Consider the following 23,949-nt stretch of genomic DNA (forward strand, 5'->3'; position numbering starts at 1 on the left):
TGATTTCCAAGGATGTGAAACTGGGGTTCAGTTCAATGTCATCAGTTGCGTCCGCCGACACAGAGCAAGGAACTGTTCCCCAGTCCTAAACTCAGTCTGTTCGCTATTAATACGATAGTTGCTTTCTTAAAGGTCATGCCATATAGTGAAATCCTTTTTATGTTATTTCCAATCTGTGAGACGGCAAACATATGTCATTATTACAAAGATTGTGAATTGTTGATTTTTCCTGTCTAACAGTGTATGCACATAAAGTCTGATGTACATCGCCCCCTGTTGACTGCAACATTTACCTACAGGAGTAAAGAGTTGTGCATGCTGTGGTTGCAGTTACATTATGTTGGCGTCAAAGCCAATGACAAAAGTGGGGGTATTTTAGGCACTAAATGGAATAGAAAAGCGTGGAGATACTGTGCAGTAATTAGTTTGATAGTTCCTTGTGTCATAGAGTTAATGTCATGATAAAAGTAGAACTATAAATCAGAATCTTGACCAAAGTGATGCAGAGCGTCAGAGAGTGAATGTGATTTGTCTATGAAAGTGCGATTCAAGTGGAAGGAAAGAGAAACATGTTCTAAAGAACTGAGGTCATCAGAGGCATTTAAGAGGTAATTTTGTGACACAGAAGTATCCAGAGTCTGCACATAGTGTTGTTTAGCCAAGAACAAAGCCCAGGGATTGAGCCGAAAATGTATTTTTGAAGGAGTACTGCGATGACATAACGCTGCCGAAGATGTCATGACATCCCAGCGTGGACATTGTGTAGTTGTTCATAAAGTGTACTCGTAGTGCAGCTTGAGCTTTCCCAGGAGTGCCCGCATACAATGTTTTTATCCCCAACCGAGTGAAATGCATTTCAAAAACCTTTGACTGACCAACAAAGAACGTTTAGATGAATTTAATATTGCAACTTGCATTTCAAAGACATTGCCAATCCAAAAAGGAGACGGGACACCCACAGAGAAAGAGCAAAGAGCCGTAGTCGCGACAGACCCTCTTTTATACTCTCAGAGGACGGAAGAGAAGCTCAAGGGAAGAAGACTTGGGTTGTTTGAAGTAAGTTTTCTTCTTCTTTTGCTCCACGGCACATCTCCCACAGACAGATTGCCGCAGAACAATGTTGGCATATCTGTCATGTAGTATTCACATACGGCATTAACGAAATGACACATTTCACAGAGGATTAAAGCGGAGCTGGGTCAGAATATTCCAAATGTGTGGTTTAGTGTCCAAGTACCAGATGAAATGGGACTTGTGTGTGACATTCAAACAAACACCGTTAGTATGGGGTGGAGTTCCTGCTATCAGAAGTCTGATGTCCTGACTTTTGACTGAGTGTTTTGCATTTAAGGACCACTTACCTCCCGCTAGAATTGTCTGCGTATGCGTTATTGGCAACGATTTGTGAAATATCTCTTATATCTAATATAAATAAAGCAATACATATTGCATGTTCTTGGCAAAAAGGCTTAGTTGTGTGCTTTGTGTCGTGCAGTCGTTTTAGCAAAATACTTTGTCGTCCACAGAGAAAAAAGGCAGACCGTTGGAACTTTACATCCATGTTAAATGTGGCCGCATATCACAACCGACCGCAATGTTGTCGTCTCGGCCTGCGGTGCGTAGCTTTGTTTCCTGCACGACGGCTGAGGTGTTTCATTGTTTTTTCTGACAACATTTCCCCTGGAAAAGCATCACGTCCTCGCGACGGGCACGCGTAGCTCGAGGCCAATGGAAATTGGCCGACGTCGTCGAGAAAAATCAAACAAAGTCAACCGTTAACAGTCCCGTTGTACTCTCCAAACGTGAAAGACTGGAATGTCATTGTCAATACATAAATACATTTACAGTAAGTACAATTCTTTAAGTAAAATATATTATCCAACAAAACTGAAGTAAGAGCATGTTTAAAACACGTAATGACAAAATAATTAATTTACACGATGTGAAATATACATTATTAATCAATCCAATCTTTTTTTACATTTACAGACATACAACTATATTACAGCGAGGATGGAGGAATTGGAGTTAATTGCGGGCCAAGTGCATAGCAAAATAGAAGATCATTTGAGCAAGAAACACAAACCAGCTTTAGGAAAGAAGAAAAAAAACTGCGTCTAAGGCAAAAGTCGTCATTTGAAATTGGCATAGTCTGAGAAAATGTCAACAAAGTCTTGTACCACCCTGTAGCAGAAGTCGTATTGTTCCTGTGGGGGGGGGAAAAGAAAGAAAGACAGATGGGAATGTATTAGAGTACATTTGTGTGGTTTGTATGTATGAAATGGCAAAAGTAGAAACGTCCAAAGACGCAAACACAGTCACGTGAAGCCGACGGTGGTTTAAATGTAACGAAATGAGCACAGCTTAAAGGAGCCACTTGTGTGGACACTTACCACCGTCTGGACCATATGAGGCCTCTGCATGCGTAAACTCTTGACAGTTTGGAACACGTCCAACAGACCTTCTGCCTTGACTCGCTCCAAGATATTGCTCAGTGCAACGAACGTACCCGTGCGCCCCGCACCGGCGCTGCAAAAACAAAAGCGGCAACAGATAGTGACGATTTAATAGAACTTGGCGTCTATTTGGGTAAACATTAGAACGAAGCGGCCCCAAGTGACGTCAAAGCGTCCACGTATATGTCTACCTGCAGTGTACGACGATGGGATGATTCCCAGACTGCTGCTGCTGTCTCTGAACCGAGGCGATGATGTCGATCATGCCCTTCCCCTCGGCCGGGATGCCGATCTCCGGCCAGCCGTGGAAGTGGAAGTGTCTGATGACCCTCGTCCGCTTGTCCTTTGAGAGAGGAAATGCACAGGCAGACACACGATCAAGGTACCTCTTAGATGTGACGGCGTCGCTGTTAGAAAGATCAAAACCTTTGCTTTGTAGACATCTGACGATCTAACCAAGAAGAAGTGTGAAATTTAAACAAAAGATGCAACCCAAGTGTTGCGTCGAGCGACACGGATGTAGTTGACGGAGAGAAGAAGAAGGGACACCAATGAGATCAAAGCCTTTATTGTCAAACAGGCAAACGAAACGGGCGTTGTCGTCGGAGGTCAATGTACTCACGGGGACGTAGGTGAGTACCAAGTCTCGTAGACTGAAGGCGTCGCACAAGGTGTCTCCCTTCAGCTCCACAGCGTAATCTCCATAGGTGACGGAGTCTTCCGCGGGCCAGTACTGGCAGCACTTGTCCTGACGGAAACAGAAATCACGATCAGTTAATTGGCCGTCCCCGAGCGCGTCGCGAAACGCTAACCCGACTAACCTGCTCCCTCTCCTGGAGCTCGGTGAGCATGACGACGGAGTGACACTTCCACTCCCACACCATCCTCCAGAAGTCCTCGACGGTGTGCGGCAGAGGGCCCTGCGTGGCGACGTAGTAGTCCTTCTGCCTGTAACCCTGCGTGGGACACACAGACAAACACACACAGTCGTAGAGCTCGGTAGGGCAGCCGGCGCGAGAGTAAGAGTCGGTGGGTAGCTCACGTCTATGAAGGACGCGTTGATGTAGTCTGTGTACTCCTGGCCTCTTCTCATGGAGAGGATGACTCTGTTGAAGTCGTCTGAAAGGAAAGGAGCACAGGCAGAGGTGTCAGTACACGTCGGTGGAGCCCGGATGGACGGGTGTTGCAGCGGTACTTTACACGGAATGATTTGCAGGACTCTGTTCTTCTTCATGTTAGCAGGGAGGTTCCCCGTCCTCATGTTCTCCTTCATGATGCGCATGTTGGTGAGTTTCTGTGCAGAGGGAAGAGGGGCGAGTGATTAGTGATGCAGAGCAGGTGCGAGAAGTGGGAGTGGCCGGGGCCTACAAGAGAGAGGAGTCACCCCGGGGCGGCAGCCTCAGCGGCGGCCGAAGACAGGCCAAAGACAAAGGAGTCATGCAGGAGTCGCGCTGGGGAGCCTGGGGCCGGGCCGGGGAGGGCTCTGACTCTAGGTGTGCTGAGAGAGCCCCAACACAACCCTAGTGCCTTCTTTTACTCTCTTTCTCTAACCCCAACAAACTTTTCTCCAGCTTGTCAATGTGGACTGCGGGAGAAGAAGCACAGCTGGACAGAATCAGGTAATCACTCAGCTACTTGAGCACACACCTGTAACCTGGTTCTGGTCTCTTGCAGTAGGCCAGGTCCACAGAGAGGAGCGAGGCAGAGAAAGGCTGGAGACCCAGGCGAGCGCACAGCAGAGACGTTACTTTTAGCGGACCATGAGGCGTCACCTTCCACAGAGCGAGCTCATGGTCGACCGCTTCACCAATTTCCATCAAAAAGGTATTTGAATTAAGCACTTGTCTAAATACCCAAACATTTCAAACTTCATCTACACAGATGAAATGGCACAGCTACTTTGGCTATCGCTACACGTTCACTTTTTGGAGCCCCAGATCTGACATGGAAAGCGGCTACTTCCATTCCCGCCTACTGATACCGTGTGTTGAGGATGTCCATTTGAGAGCCTGCATGATTTACAAAGGGATCAACAGGCAACCCTGTCTGGTGCCTCCACACAGAGGACTTTTGGATTCTTTGAACAACACATTCATGAGACGTCTTATGTGGGAAAACAAATGCCACCCTTTAATAAAACATGTAGCCAATACTTTGGGAAGACTTCTTACCATCTGTGTTCAAACGAGATACTGATCGATATGATCCACACCTGGCTTGAACAAAAGACTAATGGATGCTTCAATGAGGGAGTCGAGCCTACGGATCCAACGGCAGTGAGGTAAGTCCTTGGTTAGAGGACAGGGTGGGGACTTGAAAGGTTTTACAGATATCATTTACTTTTAATGTGTCTGTCATGGTCCTCCCTGTTACTTCATCTATTTGAGATTTTAGTTGATGTGCCAAGACGCACCCTGATTTTTTTTTTTGGGTTTTTCCCCATGTTCATGATAAAACTCACTCCATCTCATAATAAGTCGTTAAGTTAGACTGACATTGAAACGATATTCTCTCCTTATAAAGCAACGGACTAGGAGAAGTGGAATACATGCTATCCAATTCTAATATGTCATCAATTAACTGTTGATTTTGTCTCTTCCCTCCGAGATAAGCTTTAAGCGTTTCCCAGAGCTGCAATGGGGACACAGAATCCGTTGTTACTTTTCTAATAAGTATATGTGGCTTCACCAATTAAAGTGCACAATGTGTCGTTATCTGCCATTTTTATGGCAATGAGGACAGCTACTGCCTTTTTTGTGAAAGTACAGATCCACCCGTGCTGCGTGTCTGAAAACTTACAGCCAATTTTAGAGACCGTTTGGACCCAATTGTTACTACCCACTTATTGGAAGTCGCTTTAAATAAAAGCGTCTTCCAAATGACATGTCATGTGATCCATAACATATTGGACACTATCGGTGAGCTCAGAAACTAAACATGTACTTCAATTCAGTAGCTCCGTCATCATCATCATCACCATTTCACACTTTAGCCCTTGGTTATAATACATATATAGAGCTAATCCATTCATTATAACTAAGTTGACCTGTTTTCCCTCACTGGGCTGTTGAGGATACCAGACTCAAACAAACATAATCTACCAGGAGAACTTGTGATGACCTGCGTGATTAACAAGTGGAAAGGCACTCCCATTTCCTTTTGTACTGTACACGGCCCGTGCACTAAATGGAATGCACTACGTTGTGCTTCCCTAGTTTGGACCACCACTATTTGACAGTACTTTCCCCATTCGGCCTTTGCGCGCACACGTACGTGGAGCGTCCTAATGATGACGATGACTTTCGAGACAACGGGTCAACAGGACCTTAACTAATTCTATGACTGGCTGTGTGACATGCCTGTTCAAACTCATTACACTTTAATGTTATTCATGTATGAGGGATTTCGATACTTTGCTACACGTTTTGTATTCACTTATACAAAGAGAGTCATGGTTTTGGGTTCATAATGCAGCGCACACTGTTTACATTGCAGTCTCATTTACAAGGTGCAGTGACCATAAATCGCCACTAGATGTCAGACGCGCTACATGAACAGCACAGGTGCTGCTCTCGCGTGATTATGTCAGACAATGACAAGTCCCGTGTACGACACCGCAATCGGAGAATGCTGTGTGGAAATTAGCAATACCAGTCATGTTCTTGCATTTTGCAGGTAAGCTGCTGATGTTACGTTACAGCGTCAATGTTTACACTGCACGCGAGTCACTCTGTGTATGTTTAAAATGTTTGTACGACCGGTGAACCGCATCGACTGTGATGATTAGCCAGTTAGCAGCTAATGTCGCGTTGGTGTAGTAGCACGAGTGCGGGGCAGATACCTTGACAATGAGCCCTCGCGAGGGAGCCCGCTGCTCATATTAATATTATGCGTGCAGTTATGGCCGTGGTTAATTATGAAAATGGTTAATTGTGTTATTTGCATGCATTTCTGGTATTTGGTCGTTATTGCGATTACGTTCTGCATTCCTCCTACAGCTGCACAATTTGCTGAGCTTTTAATTTGATGGTTTGTTTTTTCACAAAGCCCGGAGAATAAATCAGTCATTTGAACCTGTTATCTCTCTTTTTTCGTTACGTTATAGACCGGAGGGTGGGCCGGGTTACCTTTTAAATAGCTGTGACTGCAGTGTGTGAGTAGATAAATGGCAAATAGGTGTACTTTAAAGCAGTTTGAACGGTCACGAAGGCTACTCATGTAGATTGTGCATTGATAAAACTTATACATGCTCTAAACAAGCTTTTCATTATATAGTCGCGTCTCACCTTAAACTCTTCCTCTAGGCCGACCCGGTCACCGTCGGCAAAGGTGTTGTGGAGTTTGTGCAGATGTCCTTCCAGAGAAGACACGTCCAGCTCCGTGTCTCCGTAGAGGTAGTATTCGAGCAGGGCCTGGTAGATGAACGAGTACTGCGTCTGGTGTGACGACACGAGAGAGGAAAGTCGCGTCACAACGGGACGTCGCGGCCTAAATGACGGACACTCGTTCCGCCCCCTACTCACGTCCGTCTGGATGAGCTGCGAACGCTGTTCCCGTATCTTGGAGACGAACCCAAACACGTCCACCTTCTGCTCGGCGTGCATCATGTCGATCGTGCCGTCTATGACGATGAAGGTTCCCGTCCTCCCGACGCCGGCGCTGCAGAGGAGAGAGCAAATCGCACACTCAATGAACCGCTGTCCTCGGCTGACGCTCGCCTGTCAATGGACGACGAGAATGAATGACAAAAAAAACAAAAAAGAGGCATCTGTGCTTGTAAACGACATGTTTCCGGCCACTGACGCAGCTTTGTTTACCCAAGGGCACGCAGAGATGACATTTCAGCCTAAATATTTATCTCCATAGAAACCGCGTGGATGAATTAAACCATTCTCTTTGTCAATGTACACAAATAACAACAGACGAGTCCCCGCTCTCTCGTACCTGCAGTGAACCACGATAGGCCCGGCGCAGGGCGGATTCACAGCCTTGACCTTTTTGAGGAACTTGAGCATGCCGATGGGGGAGAAGGGAACTCCAAAGTCAGGCCAGCTGGTAAAGTGGAGCTGGGTCACCAGCCGGGGAGTCTTAGCGGCATCGCTGGCTTGCTACAGAGGAACACAAACGCAGGACAGTATCTTTGACTGCACGACAGACGTGTTCCGACTCTAGGGCGATATCGTGCGTCTTCGCAAAAAGGGAACTTCACTTACGTATTGTACGCAGAACTTGCGTATGGTGTAATCGACAAGGACGGTGAAGTCTTCCACTGCCACCCTCACGTTCCCGTATGTCCAACAGCCCTGATCTGGCCAGTACTGACAGCACTTGTCCTAGGGAAAGACGACAGCCGTCGTTCGGTGTATTAATTACTCGACACTCGGACCTTCCGAAACACATTCGAGGACTTTTCTTTACAGCGGAAACGTAGTTCTTCAGCTTGACAGCCAGTAGGTGCAGATTAAGCAATTACAGCAGAAAAACTGTAAGAGGGGAGCTTACAGTTGCGAAATGAAGTTCAAACTCGACCACAACCGGCTACATCTTTTTGAAGCGCACAGGTCAGAGCAGAGACTTTGAGCTCGTATGCGTATGTTGTCGTGTGAAAATCACTCACTTCTTTCCTTTCTTTCAGATTTGTCAGCATGACAACAGTTGCTACTTTCTGCTCCCAAATCATTCTCCAGAATTCTGCCAGAGTGTCTTCTTTAGGACCTGACAGACAGCAAGATTCAGCTTTATTTAAATAGGAACTTCAAACATTTGGACAAATTACTAGTCTTTTCCACGCGTGTCACCTCTCACCTTGGGCTGCAATGAATTTCTTCTTTTCCGTGTAACCCTGTTGGAGAAGAATGGAAATTAAGACCGTTTCAACTGCGCGCGGACATTTCATTGCATTTCATCGCCTGTATGTCCGTGGAAATTTGATAATTATTCTCGGCACAGTTAGTTGGTAGCTCACAGACGCAAATGTGACTGAAAGCGTAACTCACGTCAATGTAAGAGGCGTTCACGTAGTCTGAACGGGGATTTGCGTCCAGCTGAGTCAGCGCCACTCTGGAATGATCGTCTGTTGGAGTCGGGAAGACGCGACGGACAACGTGAAAGCGATGCAGGTGAAAACCGTACCAATGACAAGGATCACATAGATACAGACACGAGTGACTGGAACAACTGTAAACATGAATGCGTTAGCCACACACAAAGGAAACTGTGGGCTCTGGGCGTGAGTGAAAAGAAAAAAAACAAAAAGGGCTTAGTTCCTCAAAAAGAGACAGACGGTGCACTCACAAGGGAGGATGTTGGGGTATCGGTTCTTGTCCTTGTTCTCGTCCTTGTTGGCCTCCTCGTACGTTCCGTGGGCACTGCCTCCTGGCAAAGACTACAAAACAGAGTTTTTTTTCTTTCGTTAAAGCACACTGAACAAAAAAAATACACTCGCGGTGCATCGTTGGCTTTGTTTGCTCTCGACGCAGGCGCTTCCTCTGTCTGCGCTGACAAACCGCCTGAATAAAATCATACTTTTAGGTGTGACATCTACCATGACTCAGATCCTCAATTGTGGTTCTAAATAAGTACGGGGGTATTTTTTAATGCACGAGGGTGTGCGTGTGTGATAACTTCACGTTTAAATAGTTTCACAAAAACACACTGACCTTGGGTAAAGACTTCTTTTTAAGTCATTAAAAACAAATTCAAAGTCATCAAGTCAGAATAGAGAAAAGGGTCAAGTAGGATCCTTACGTTGTACTCCTCCCTGAAGAGCTTGCCGTCGTCGGCGGAGCGGAGCCTGTACTCCTCTTCGAGGCGGTCCACTGCGATGGGGAAGAAGGTCTTGGCAGCGGAAGGCGACCTGGGCAGGAGGACCACCGTCTGTTGCTCTGCGGGGAGAGCGAGACGTACGTTTGTCAGCCGTGCTGCGCGCAGCGGGTTTCTTATAGAAATGGAGAATTATTCTTGGTGTTCCGAGACAATTGCAAATCAACTCGGAATGTTAACGTTCCTACTAATAAATCCCGTGCTTCCAAAAATGTTTTATCTTTACCCATCGACCGAAATGACATTTCTTATGCCGCTACTTGGTTTTTAACTGGTCCGCACGACCGCATGCGCCTTTACCCCAGTCTGCGTCTCTGACCTGCTTTAACTATATGTTCCGTCGCAGACCTTCGGGTGAGCCGATCGGCTGCTCCTGGCTGTCCCAGGTTGAGAGTCGTAGGACAGAGGGAGTTTGTGGTCTCTGCTCCCAAACTTTGAGAAAAGTTGCCTCTTTACATCAGGCAGGTCTCTTACTGATCATTTTGACTAGTTTTATTGTCTTTTTAATGTGACTGTACAACTTTTTGGCCAGCCCTGTTGTTTTCTGCCCCAGTGCTTTAGAAATAAAACTGGACCCATCAGATGTGTATTTAAGTTAACGTCAAACTGTTTCGTGGCAAACTTGACTTTTCATAATCCTATCGTTTTGAATGACTATACGTACATGTTTAACAATGCACAATCGATTTAAGACACATATTACCTTTAAAACTCTAATTCTAGCACAGTATATGCTCGTTCAATCATTTATACGTCGGTATACAGGTTATCTAATTTGCGTGCATTAGGGTAAATGTATATTGTACTGTTAAACAAATTGCAATTTCTACTGCTCGGGAATCAAGAATAAATGATTATCAAACTGATTACAAATCTTAGAACACGTTCCATGGTTAAAAAAGAGAAATCTGCACCAAATCACCAAACATTAACAGTGTTAGAGAACCAAAGCACCCCGGGGAAAAAGCCCGCGTTTCCAATAAGACACTGTCACGTTAGTGGTGTTGTCACATAACGCAGACTGACAAAGTGCTACGACAGTGTTAGTAACACGAGGTTCCCGATACCGCCACCCTGTACGTATACCTGACCTGCGGGTACAGTGGTGTGCAACGACTCGGTACTGTATCCGCACTCTAAAACACAACACACACGTGTACAAGTCAGTGACAAAATAATAATAACGTAAAAACGTAAGTATGAGGATGAGAATCACGTTTACGTGTCGGTACTGGTGGGTGCGCCTTTTTTTCACCGTCTAATTTCCCTTTATATTTCCTCTCTGCGACGACACGACCTGCTCTGTGCACGCTGAGGAACGGTCGCGGGTCTTCTAGAGCCGTTTGTTTCCTGTAAACGTCTAACGTTTCTTGCGATATTCTAACTTTGATCTCAGAGACCATAGTGTCTAATATACAGTGTCACACAATTTACACAACAGTGACGATAACATGATCACATTAACCACAGGAAGTGTTAAAAACAACCGCAGTGAAGCGGCGGAACCATCTGCGTGTTCACTTTCAAATATGAAGCTGCTGCGTCGCGTTTCCCCTCAAAAGAATCTCTGTGCTCGTTTCTCACTGCCAACCTGTCGCTCTCGGCGTAATCCATTCGCAATAGTGTTACCTTGTTCCTCCAGGATGCCATTTGGTACCTTCTTGTCAACTGTTGTGACAACTGGTTTCTTCTGGTTTTTTAACCTGAAAGGAAAAGATTCAGGTCATTTAATATATTACAAAAAACATGTCACAACAAAACAATTACGATTCTACAGTTCGACAGACTAAAAAAAACCACCATCCCTCCACCTTACCATCTGAAGCTTGAGAAGCTATTCTTTCTCATTAGCTGATAACTTTGAGAGACACGACTCTAGTCCAAATGTGCTTCTGAATTTGCTCTTCACCCACTGTCGCAGCCTGTTCTCCTCTACCGAGTGTGACGAGGAATCAACGAGCACCACTTCCTCACTGGGCTCCGCCTCGGTGACTAAAAGAGGAAGCGTTCGTCACCCCGAGCTCTGCCTCTGCGCCTGGCTCGCAGCCAGCCATATAGAGCGTGAGGGTGAAGTGGGTGAGTCCTTGCGGGGTGGAATTTTATCATCGTCGTTATTATTGTTATTATTATTGTTCTTTTACCTGAGGAAGTACCAGGCTAGCAATGCGATGATGACCAGCAGCAGGGAGAAGACCAACACAGTGGGGAGGATGTGATGGCTGGAGGTTGTGACGCCTTCTGAGGAAGAAGGAGAGCAGGAGCGGGGGTCAGAGAGCAACCTCAACAAAGAGGCAGGAAAGGGGGGCACATGTTTGCTGCGTTCGGTACCTTCAGCAGCACTGTTTGTATTTTGCATTGCACGTTGAAACTTCAAATCGATACTTAAAACGGCGTCCTTTTTCCCTGCTGGCCACGAGACACCTTTAATAACTGCCTTCGACTGTATTTTGTCTACAGAGATAAGTATCGGCCCATTTGTCCTGTCGGCACGTCTGACAGAAAATAAGCGACTCTGAGAAGGAGCCGGGAGCTGTGTTTATGAAGATACGCAGTAAGCCGTAAATTACTGTCCGGGGCTGCTCGAGTTCATTGTGATCCCGTAATAACGAGCCTGTACGGAAGGCTGATGCCGAGTAGCTGCGAGACACACGTGATAACCGTATCCTTGGGAAAAGTGACGACTGCAGCTGGGTAGCGGAGGAATTTTCATGTCCAAAGTGTTCTTACCCTGGGTATGGTTGCCATTGCCGGTGGAATTGGAAGTTGTTGTGGTTGCCACCAAGAACAAAAGTGGGACCATTGTGACTGCAGAAAGAAAACAAAAGCAGACGGATATCAAGTTTAGCGCCCGGCATGTCTGCAGAGTCGAGTTTCACGAGAACGCGGCCGCTGGACAACGTCTCTATTCAGGGAATACAAAAGCTATTGACACATCTGAAGCACGTTACTTTATTCATGACTGTTGCTTTCAGGAATGTGCTCGTCGGTGCAAAGTTCGTCCAGACACAATGGAACGGCGTATCCTGGCCATTCATTACCCCTGTCATAAAAGCCATGGTGTAATGCCAGAAGCATCCACTTGAGGGCACAATAGTCCAAGTCAAAGGACAGCTTCCTCATCAAACCCATTGACAAATGGGTTTGAGTGAATACATTTTGAAATATCTTCATAAATTAAGAAATCAGTATTAATAACGGTTTTAATCTGTGGTTTACAATCCCAACACAACCCTCACTGCCCTGTTCCTGCTATAATCTTTATTTTATTACACTCGGGAAAGACAGTTTGCGTGGCTACAGAAGAACATTAAGTGGCACTGACTCAGTCCTGAAACATGTCATTTACAGAACGGAGCTTGATCGGGGTCTGACATGCGACGCGCGCGCCGACGACAAGCCCGGACGTCGGCTGACGCTGATCCACAAATGAACGCTTTAGCTGCGCTAAACTGTATGTTTCAGATTATGCAGAGTGAAATCTAGAGTAGGCAAGAGGCTTAACATGCCCTGCTAGTTGCCATCTCCCCACCCCCCCCCTCCTCTTTTATACCATGACCACACCAACATTCATTCACATGCCCAGAGGTGCATGCAAACCACAGTGACCTGCAGCCAGAGCCCCCACAGACAGACGCATCTCTCCAGGCGTCTCATTTTCTTGTGGCAGAAGAACACAGATGAAGAAGAATGAGAGCATCTTCTATTGATTCCGGTGTGTTTTTGTTTTTTTTGTAATTATTATTTCACCAATGCAGTCCAAGTTGGTCTCTAGGCAAAGTGTGCATACACAGAGGTGCACTCATCCTATAATAAAGTGTGCTTAGTCTTTGCAGGCTGCAGGTGTGCGTGTTGCTTTGCGTGTTGCTTTGCAGCTGCAGTGAAAAGGAAGCCCAGGCCAAGTGCAGTGTCAATGAACACACTGTGTCGAAGCCCCCGCGCTGTGCTGCAGTGTCCTGTGACGTGTGTCTAGGCAGGACAGCGGAGGAATTTTCGGGGCCAGCTGAGCAGAGACACCGCCTGCCGCTGCGGCGGCAGGGAGAGAGGGAGCGGAAGGTCCGGGTCAATAATATTTCCTGGAGCGATTAATAAACCCTGGCGTGTCGAGGCACTGCTCTGTGGGGAAGACTGATGGCAGAATTCTAATGAGAGGAGAGAGGAGAGGAAGAACATCACCCCCGCCCCCCCCTTCTCAACTGTCCTCCCTCTTTATTTCCCCTCTCTTTAGAGGGATGTCTCTGCAAATGTCACACGCTTGGATGAGGGGGAGGATATTGAGCCGAGCTAGGGCTGTGTGTATAAATCCTGAGAGCGGGACTCTGTGTACAAGACTTGAGGTTTCTGTGATGTGGAAATACACTCGAGACCCACTACACAAGTTACATTGAACTGTACGTATGCTTTGTTTGTTTGTTTGTTTGTGTTGGTGCTCAACAGGGACACCCAGCGGTGCGCTCGTAGCCGGCTCTAGGGCTCCGACTTGCGGTTCAGAATTGCTCGCTTCTTTTTTTTTATTGGAAGCAATTACAAAACAACAGAGCAGAGCAATGTAACAAAAGACTTCCTTTCATCACAATCACAATCAGGCAGAGATGTCAAACATTCAATAGGTTTTAAAAGAGGTCTCCAGGTCCTCTCAAATGATCTTAAAGATCCATTCAGGGAAAACCTAAGCCTTTCCAGTCTAATGGACAGTAGCAGCAGTATTGCTCGCTTCTTGAAAGCGCCCCCCAGTTCCTAGCTCCCTTTTTCGTCGCCGCTGGAGATGTCGTCCCGTCACAATTTAGCCCCCGTCCCCCGCTCAACTGATCCCGGGGGAACGCGGCCTGCTCGTCCCTTATTCTCCAGGCATTTTCCCCATCTTATCGCCGCAGTGATCTTCGGGCTGACCTCTTCGGCGTCTCCTCTGTTTGATTTTTACGGGGAAATGTCCCTCAAATTCCTTTAAATAACGCCGCTTCCCGTTCCTCTGGATATCTAATCTCTTTTTTTCTCCACTTCTCCTCACTGGGCACGAACCGGCTACTGACCGTGAGTCGCAAATCAGACCGTCAATGTTAGACGGCGCTCGGCCGGGGTCGTCGTCCGGGCAAACTGCTGTCGTCACAGTGTGTGAGCTATCGTCCGTGTATTGTATTCTCTATTTAGCACTCCCGAGCTCGCCGCCGACCGTCGGCCATAATGGAAATAGGTCACGGGAGATGTCGGCTCCGGGGTGGTTCCGAGGCGCCCTTATTTTGGGATGGGAGACGTTTGCGGGTTACCTTGGGGAAGGTTATTGTCCTGGTTATTTCAGTGGTGTGTGTGTGTCCAGAGTTACAAATGCATAGATTTAGAGCCGTTTAGCGATGGGTCAGAGTCCCGCGCAGCAGACTACGGTAAAGACAGGATCGTCCTCAGCTCATTTTACATATATTATGTCAGGATTCAATAGGATATTTCCAAAACTCACATGCCCATAATCAGATAGTGAACTGCTATCATTCATTATTCATTGTATATTAGCCAGTGTCAGAGCCAAATTGACAAAATTTTCCACAAAACATTAATGTTACATTAGTCGAGGCTCTCGTCCGCAAACTTTCACTACTTTAAGATCTTATGAAACGGTGTGGTGGATAGTGGATAGGCGACGTAAAATAAGGGAAAAACGGGCCGGCGAATGAAGCACTGAAGGTCCCTGGCTGGATGTGAGCCACGGACGCTCCGGCAGGTGGTCGGTACCAGTGCCGACACAATCCTACACTCTGATACCTGATAACACATAATCTGGCACATTAATTTTCTGTCTTGTTTTGGCACAAATTATATTGCTGGTTTTATGATTTCAATCAGTATCATGTATAGGTTGTGGCATGAGCAAAGGAACTAAGAATTGAAAGATGAATAAATAAATAAATGCATATTGCTAAAAATGCAAATGCACGACTGGTAAAGTATGGATACATTACATACAAATTATTGGTTCTCTACGCTGCTGCTAAATATTCCATGCAGAAAATACATTATGTAGTGACAGAAAAATGATAATGGTACGGATGATATACTGCACACTGTTGTATTTTACTAGGCTAATGAGTGTATTTGAAATTAAATGGTTCCATTTGCTCAGTTACATTTGTTTTTAAACTAAATCACAGGGCCTGTGATTTTCTGGTTCATTATACAGTAATACTTTCCGGGGTTTGTCATTAGCCCGTCGGGAAGCTGTCGGCACTGCCTCTGTGACGACGGTAAACTTGTTTTTTACACAGCAGATCGATTAGTCTCCATAAAGTGTATTTGCCTCTTGCGTTTAGTAACGTCGCAGTTTACGGTGCGTCGACACATTAAAGCGACACAGCGGAGGATTTCATTAATTTGTTCGTTCGTCTTCTACCACATTATTCTCCGCGTGAGGGTCGCAGGGGGCGCTGGTGGACAGGACGCCAGTCCATCACAGGGACACATAGAGATGTTCCGACACGAGTACCGATACCAGTGTGTTAAAAAAAAAAAATTCATACTATGCCTGCGTGTGATACTGTGATATGATTATCATTGTGGTAAAGCCTTGCTCAGGTTAAACCCTTTGTAAAACATGAATGAATACAGTAAATGGAAGCCATTTAGTTTTAAATAGAACAGTATAAAAAAACACCAAGTGCAACAGCAACTTCGATAAATATAGGAATAATTATAAAAAACAAATTACAGTGCAGCCATTATGTACTAAAATAAAAAGGCACAGGCAAAGACACAGAAGAACTGCGTCAGAGCTAACGGAGCTAACCAGTTAATTACGCGGTATCCGATGCCAGCGTTTTCGGCAGTATCGGAGGCTTTTTCCGACACTGGTGTCGGAATCGGAACGCCTCTACGCGGACGACCGTCCGCTCTCACTCGATCTCGCGCCTGATCCCCTAATCTGCATGTTTTTGGACTGTGGGAGGAAACCGGAAAACCCGGAGAAAACTCGCGCACACACGGGGAGAACAATTTAGGATTTCAACCTTCTAAAATAATGTCTGTTGAGATTATTTTGATGTTAAATCAACTTACAGCCCGAGCAACTCTGCGTCACCTGCATTGGCACTGTGGAACATCTGGTTTCCTAGTCCGGGCCACAGAAAGAACTACAACATCCTACTTGACGCCATACGTCATAGATTCTGTTTTTAATGTCTTCAAATATAACACAGTGCAATTAAATTTGTATAAAATGCTATGAAAGTAGTAAGCGGTATCATCGGTTTGTCAACAAATGCGCACCGTTTACCAACTGTGGGAGCACCCCGAGAGCAAATCCTATATTGTGTCATTTCAAGAGGCAGACCGCACTGCAGTCCTTGTGTCAACTGAACTGATCACTTAGGACACTGCCGCAAACAGCACCGAGACCCAAGGCCGCTCACCAAATGAGCTGAAAAAAATAACTCTCCAAGAACAAGAGTGCGTGAACCTGATTACAATGCTGCTTCTGTCTCTGCCTACACACAGTATGTCAACACTTAAGCCACAGTTATGTTATGTGTTCCCTCAGACCTCCGGCACCCGGTATGCACTGTGTGACTCAGTCTCCGCTGATTACAACCTGCCACTTGTGAATACCTTCATACCTCACGGCACACAAACAAAACTGTGGACACACGTCACGGCGTAGACGGCAGAAAACTAAACTTCACTTTTATCTGCAAACTGATAAACATTTTTTCCACCGCCACTGTTTTTATTTGCAGAACGAACTGTCCGTCTCTGTGGATTTGTGGCGTCCTCGTGGCGCGCCGCTCTGCTCTGCCCTGTTATTCTTTTAGTCGGTGTTAGCGACACAAAAAAAGCTGAAACCTGAAGTGACATAATAATAGTGCTGCGGCTCTGCGCCATTGTCTCACTAATTAGCTGCAGATACCCAACAATCTGTGCAGACAAACCTTCTACAAGTGGAACACAGAGACAGAGAAATTGGTTGTTTTTGTCTCCGAATGCAGCGCTCCCTAGCATCGTGTCTTCCCTTTGACAGAGCTGGTGGTTCCACTGAACCCGCGTTCTCTAGGGCACAGAGTCCCACTGTCTCTTCACATCCATCAGCTGGGGAATTTAGAAAATGGACTGTGGGCGTAGGGGCGATGTGACAGGGTGAGCGGGCAGTAGGTACATAATGTCCTCGGAGCAAAAAGCTGCCAGATCGTTTACCCTTAAGGCCACAGTTTGGTTTCTTTTTAGTACTGAAACCTCTTCGATGGTTTATTACAAGCGACGACAAAAGCCTTCTGTGCGTCTTCTCCTGGCTCCATTTACGACATGTTTTGGCGACCTTTTTGTTCAACTAAATCTGATCAACGACTGAACCGAGAAAAGATCATGTGTTTAATTGACATAATTCAATTATATTTACAAGTGTTTTGCATAGCCGTTGTCGCGAAAAGTGTACACGATGATGATTAAGTCTAGTCAAGTGTTTGTCAGTATAGCTGAAGACGGATGGAGGCAAGGCCACCGCTGCGCTAGTAAAGCAATGAGCAAACAGACTGGCGTAAAAACAAAGAAAACCACGGAAAGCCTCACAAGTGAATTTTACTGCTCAGAATGTACCACTGCCCCACACTTCTGCAGGTTTTATGCTTATCATTTTCTTGATTTAAAGCGCGGTCATGTAGCCTTTTCAATGTCAGACTTATTTATAAAGATATGAGAGATAACAAGTTACTTTGTGCTTACCACCAAAAAAACATTTCCCTCGGTGGTTCATATTTGACACAGACCACGACAAATGGACAAAACGTCAATAAATGACCAAAACTTCATAAGGTCTTATGAAGTAATCGTGTCCCATTGTATAGACTCGAGGTCAAGACACCTTCACGTCCACATTGATTCTGCCCATTACTTTTTAATAAATATACTCACTTTACTGAAATCCAAAGTCACCGGATTACTTTCTTGTTCTGTTTTTGGGGATCTACACAACCCAATAATAGCAGGCCAGAGTCTTGACTGCAGAATGTTTGACGAGTGTACACTTTCCAGGTTGTGCTCGCCTCACCGCGTCCACGTCTCTGTGCTCTCTGCCTTTAGGGAGCTGTAGTGTGTAAACCTGGCCTGGGTTTGCTATTTACAGACAGGGCAGCGCACTTCATTCACAGTGTTGACTGAGGAGATAAAGCTGGGGCATCCATCTGCCAACGCAGATGTGTGACCACTTCCCGTGCAATAAAACCTCAATGGACAAGGTGCTCAGTATTCTTCTTTCTCTAAATATATCCCTGCATCGGGGCTTAATCTGTTCTGAGGGTAAAATCTACACTCACATGCTATCACAGTGGTGTTTTCTTTTTATATTTACTTTACTTTTCATTCATTATCTGCTTTGAATCCATTTTAGAGTTTAAAAAAAAAACCCACACACTGAAAAACACTATAGTGCTGTTCCTCACGATGTGTTCCCATGGTAACCTGGCCACCAACATGGCACCTGTGAGATGTTGAATAACTCACCTTAAGAGAAAAAAGCAAACTCATGATACAAACTCTTTGAAAAACTACTTTCACAGCAATACTTTTTCTATGTCAATGTACAGCTCCTAAAACGTGTCTAACACAACGGAAAACGTGACCACCGATATTAAAAATATCAATGATTTGTTGTAATAATAATAATAATAATAATAATATTATGTCTATCTAGATAGAGAATACAGAATGCCCAACAAAAGTGAAGAGCAGAATCTTGGAGAAGTTAAATGTACATTTTGTGCAATTAACAACATTTATATTAGTGACGCATGCGCGTTGCAGTCAAAGATTCCTCACCTCACCCTTTCAGGGAGCATCCAAAACAGCAGCCTACACACAGCTGTCCTGTCTCCTGATATATATATCTCATTCTGGGGTAATGACAAACAATTTATACAATCAGGGGATTGTACACTTATCTTCAGTTTCTGCCAAATGAAAATAATTTCACCTACATGTCACGCACTGGAGCTTTAAATTCATTTCACGGCTGCCCACCACACTTCTGTTTACCTTCTCGTCATGAGAAAGTGACGCTGGTGAGTCAAATTGCGGTGTAAATCTAATATTGATATTTGGCAACAGCATAAAAATAATCATATCTTGTGAGGATGACAATATACTGTCCATACATGTATTAATATACATGGTTGAGTAGGATTCTGTTACATTTATAAATAAACAACTACTACGGCTGCTTTCTACATGTGCCAAAATGTCACACATTATTTACATCACGGGACATTGCTGTTTATTTTTATGTATATGTATAAGTAATTTAAGGCGTTTATGTGGTGATAATTGAAATAGTTTTGCTAAATATGGTAAGTTTTTAAGAATTTCACATCACGTAAAGCACTTTGAACAGAGCAGAGATGCACCTTTCTTACAATTTGTCCATGCATTTTTAGTCACCATATAGTCGCGCCCATAAACTGTACATTCAAATGAACACAATGAACTCCCGTTGCGAAGCCCTGAGATTCACAGTTAGCCCAGCCTGATAGTTTTTGGACAATACTAGCTGTAAATCACAATGGTGACCGCTCAGATGTCAAATGTTATCATCTATTTTCCCACTGACTTCCATTCAAACAAAGTTCTCTTTGTCACCAACAGACCGTTCAAACTTCCTGACCTTGGCCGTTCAAACTCGATGCAGTCTGTGGTCACGTCACGACAATAAGATTACACCTATTGTGGTACATATTAGGAATAGGTCGTTAACAAGTGAGACCCAAAAGATTCCAGCTTCATTTTTAGTAAATCTTTTCACGGGAACAGCAATTTACCGTATTATTTTTACAGAGCACAGTCATAGTGCAATATCTCGCACTAGCACTATTTATAACACTGTTCGAGTAACACGTCTGCCTCTGCGGCACTACTTTTTTTTGCCACCCTTCTTCTTCTGGATTCCTCCCCTCCTGCGCTCCAAGCATCGTCATTAATCAATTCCTGCCTGTTTCCCAAGGCACCCAGACGCTGTGGAAGTGGTAATGACCTTGGAGACCCGCTGGCTCCGCTCTGCAGCGTCAGCCCCTCCACCTCTACATGGGAGACGAGTGCAGGAACTACCGCGCTTTGGAGAAAAGCGCATATCTGCTTGTGTGTACATTCTGTTTGCCTGGAGAAGATTACAGAAATGTTTAATGAATTAGACAACGACGGGAAACGCGTGCCAGTTTCTACCTGGAAACCTGTTTTAAGCCATAACGTCATGTGACTGAGATATGGCAGCCACCGTGTCTGACCCTGAAAGCTTAACGTGGTACTAGACGACGATCAATTATTGAAAACCCTTTTAAAAACAATCACCACCACCACAACAACATCCGAGAGCAGCTCTCATTTAAAAGTGAATGTCTGTGGTATTAATGGCTAAACTGCCTGGCTGCTCGGCATGAAACCACACCCACACGGGGGCAAAAGCATAACCACAAATGCTACCGCAGGGGTCCATGGGAAATACATGAGCCAGGGCCTGCCATCATGCCAGAGATCATTCTGCCAGCAGTCCATCATCCAGCGACATGCGTGTGTGTTGGGCAACACTCTCCCACTCAGGGTCTCGTCGTGTCCTCGCGGCCCCTTACACTGACAGCACTGAACATGAGGGCATCCGTCTTTCTTTCACCCCGACACTTCTGGGATTTTCTCCGTCCTCTTTCAATTATTTCCAGGCAAAGTACGGCCTGGAATCAGAGTCGTCGACGGCCATCGTAATGAGCGGCAGCTGGGCCGCAACGGCCGAAACCGGTGTTGTGACACGTCTCGTTATCGCCCAGCACCCAGAGATTACCGACACTCTCTGGTGTGCGCAGACGTGCGGAGAGAGAGAGAGAGAACGAAAGAGAGAGAGAAGAAGAAGAATCAAGGCCTGTGTATACAATTGGGAACATGTGACAAATTCACAACTCAACTTGTGGGACAATTAAGTCAAGTAAATTAAGAGTATATTTCCATCTAGCGGTAAACTAATGTATATGACATGATCACCTGTAGGCACCTATATATGTTGACCTTCATTCTTTACATTGAAGCAATTTGGATAACATAATAAAATGTAAAGTCATTCATAGAAATAATTTAACACTTTTTTAAAGACAACAAAAACAACAAACCGTGGTCCCCCGGACATCCCGCAACAAGTAATTAGCCACAACTGGAGTCTCCCTTTATTGGATGAAGACATACAATTAAAAAGCTGCACTGTGTGTACCGAGTCTTTTTTATTGCAAATTGCAAATATGAAGTCGCTGGCTTCTTAAGATCAGTAATTCATTTAATCTGTACGAGAACTGAAATGTAGAAACGAGTTGAGGTTTCGTTATGGGGAAATACATGCGAGGTCCGTTTCACGACAGGGTGCAGTGGCTTTGTGAGAAACCACACAGCGCAGTCACGAGCTAACCGTTTCTCCCTTTTTTAGTGTCTCTGTGCGAGGACGAAAATGAACTTGGTCGACGTAGATTATCTATCTTAAACGTCAATATTAATGAAAGCAAATAACGCGTTTCCCAAAATATGTCACATATCAATTTAGCTGAAACTTAGTGTGATCCAATCAGGAGAGCCACCTTCATTTAGACCGCAAGCCTCTATAAACGTATGAGTCTACATGTTGACTGACTGGTGGTTAAGCTCTTTCCTGAATCTTAATGGCCGAGTCACATGTCGACTAGATGACGTTAGAGAGTTTAACAATCCACCAGACTGTCTCTCCTGACAATATGTGACTCGTTTAAATATGTCACAATAGTCAAGCAGAGAAATAACGGGCAAATGAGATGTCCTGTGGGACAAATAAACCACTTCACTCATATGAATGAAAATGAAGCGCATGATAATCCCCAAAGTTTTTCTAACGATCCTAAATGTATTTAACGTCAGGGCTGCTGATGTAACAGGTGGCTTAATAGACCAGGCTTTCACCGAAATACAAGACAGAAAAAGGGGGGATCTTGTATGAAAAACGACAAACGACTTATTAGAGAGAGACAAGGACAACGACACTTCTTTTGGGATCTGCGCAGGACACAAAAGATCTGTCCCCCCCAAAAATATCCTTTCATTCCCGAGAGAAGAATGGAGGGGGCCACTGGTGGAGAAACGAGCGATAAGCACCGCCGCGGGAGAACAAAAAGCCACTTGACTCGAAAAGGAGGAAAGAGAGAGAAGAAGAGTGGGACCGCGAGGGACGAGTGAGCGGCCCATGCTACGTGGATGAGGAGTCCGCCTCTGCTGTTATGCAGACACAGAGCGAGTCTGTTTTGCCCAGTGTAGATGCAGACTGAAGAAAACCCACCTGTCAGAGGAATACAAGGACTCCTGTCCCTCGGGTTCTTTAAATGTCCCCAGACTGTCTGCGCCGAGCGCAAGGTTTGTCACACGGCTCCAGTTGCCATAGCAAAACCACAGTGATAACATATCACTTTCCCACAATAGCAGTCTCTGTGTGCTCCCTTATCGCACATCCCACAACAACGGGTTTGACAAAAAAAACTAGAAAAATGAAAAAAAACAACAACTGATATTTTCATGGCACGGTCCCAATTCACAGAGGAGGAGCAGTGATTGCTGATGTGAAGAGACGCCCGCCTTCTCTAATGCTCACCAAACCCAAATGCCAAACCCGACATATTTTTTACTATTGTTTGGCACGAACAAAGTGGCTGAAGAGAACGTTACGAGCAGCACTTTGTTGATTGAGTTGGTGCGACCTTATTGTTTGCCCTCGGCTGGAATTCTACAGGAATATGAGTCATTTAGAGGGGCCTTGGGCACCATGGTGAGCCCCATTGTCCTTCCTCATAAGCAGGCCTGTCACAAGAATGTGAACACGGACAGACGCGCACACAAGGAAATCTCAAGAGAACTCGCTGCCCTCTTGGAAGAAGGAAGCCAGACTTCCAGTTTTCACGCACAGCTGTCAAAAGCACAGTGTCCTGCATGCTGAGGCAGAGGCATGACGGGGCATCGCAAATCCTGGACACCAAGCAGAGCACGGGAAAGGAGGTGACAGATTGGGTATCTCCTAATGTCGACAACAGACAAATTGTTTGACAGAGGGCGACGCAAGGGTGAAAGTCTAAGCTCTGCCAACAACCTCTACTACAAAACTGTAGAGATTCATAAAATGTAGAAAAAGAAACAACGTTTTCACTGTTTCAAAGACTTTTTCATGCCTTACATGAGACTTTTTTCCATTTAGTGAACACAATCCCACAAAGACCAGAGTCTGTGTGCAAATACTGTTTTCTCAGGTCTGCTTTTCAGTGGTAAACACAAAGTACTATGGAAAGTAAAAATATGGTAGAGGTAAGATGGAAAAAAAAAAAGCTTTGACAAAAGTCAAGAGGGCACAACAACTTCCGAGGAAGAAAAAGAGTGTCCTGTGTATTTTGAAATGCATGAAAAAAGTTCACTTGAAACACCAAACTCTCCTCCATCATCTGCACTCAACTACAACTCCTTGAAAACCTTACGTTATCCATAGCTCACTTTTGTGATGTGCAATCTGGGTCGCACTTCTATTAAAAGCTACTGTACTTGCATGTTGTCGAGAGAGAGAGTGAGTGTGTGTGTGTGTGTGTGCGTGCGTGCCTTTGCAGTGTAAGCACATACTGTCCTCCATCTGCTATTAGATAGAGACTGTTTCCTTTCCGGTGTGGCCAGCCAA

At 45.3% G+C, this 23,949-nt stretch overlaps 1 protein-coding gene across 5 annotated transcripts in view; it reads right to left on the bottom strand.

The window, feature by feature from the left end:
- Positions 1 to 882: 882 nt before the first annotated feature.
- Positions 883 to 23,949, bottom strand: part of ptprea (protein tyrosine phosphatase receptor type Ea) — a 45,387-nt gene continuing 22,320 nt past the window's right edge. For 2 of the 5 annotated variants that reach the window (XM_058621874.1, XM_058621875.1), the window contains exons 3-21: positions 12,006 to 12,083; positions 11,420 to 11,516; positions 10,908 to 10,981; positions 9,204 to 9,340; positions 8,751 to 8,841; positions 8,453 to 8,529; positions 8,262 to 8,298; positions 8,074 to 8,171; positions 7,670 to 7,789; positions 7,401 to 7,564; positions 6,980 to 7,115; positions 6,743 to 6,892; positions 3,657 to 3,750; positions 3,499 to 3,575; positions 3,278 to 3,412; positions 3,079 to 3,204; positions 2,648 to 2,799; positions 2,394 to 2,529; positions 883 to 2,207 (exon numbers count right to left, since the gene is read on the bottom strand). In XM_058621874.1, the coding sequence (XP_058477857.1) occupies positions 2,133 to 2,207; positions 2,394 to 2,529; positions 2,648 to 2,799; positions 3,079 to 3,204; positions 3,278 to 3,412; positions 3,499 to 3,575; positions 3,657 to 3,750; positions 6,743 to 6,892; positions 6,980 to 7,115; positions 7,401 to 7,564; positions 7,670 to 7,789; positions 8,074 to 8,171; positions 8,262 to 8,298; positions 8,453 to 8,529; positions 8,751 to 8,841; positions 9,204 to 9,340; positions 10,908 to 10,981; positions 11,420 to 11,516; positions 12,006 to 12,078 (2,049 nt within the window). In that variant the 5' untranslated portion in view covers positions 12,079 to 12,083 and the 3' untranslated portion in view covers positions 883 to 2,132. Of the gene's footprint in view, positions 2,208 to 2,393; positions 2,530 to 2,647; positions 2,800 to 3,078; positions 3,205 to 3,277; positions 3,413 to 3,498; positions 3,576 to 3,656; positions 3,751 to 6,742; positions 6,893 to 6,979; positions 7,116 to 7,400; positions 7,565 to 7,669; positions 7,790 to 8,073; positions 8,172 to 8,261; positions 8,299 to 8,452; positions 8,530 to 8,750; positions 8,842 to 9,203; positions 9,341 to 10,369; positions 10,415 to 10,907; positions 10,982 to 11,094; positions 11,271 to 11,419; positions 11,517 to 12,005; positions 12,084 to 23,949 lie in introns of all 5 variants that reach the window. The other 3 variants (XM_058621878.1, XM_058621877.1, XM_058621876.1) reach the window with 3 other exon arrangements.

This window comes from Solea solea, chromosome 21, assembly GCF_958295425.1.
Source record: "Solea solea chromosome 21, fSolSol10.1, whole genome shotgun sequence".
NCBI classification, from domain to species: Eukaryota; Metazoa; Chordata; class Actinopteri; order Pleuronectiformes; family Soleidae; genus Solea; species Solea solea.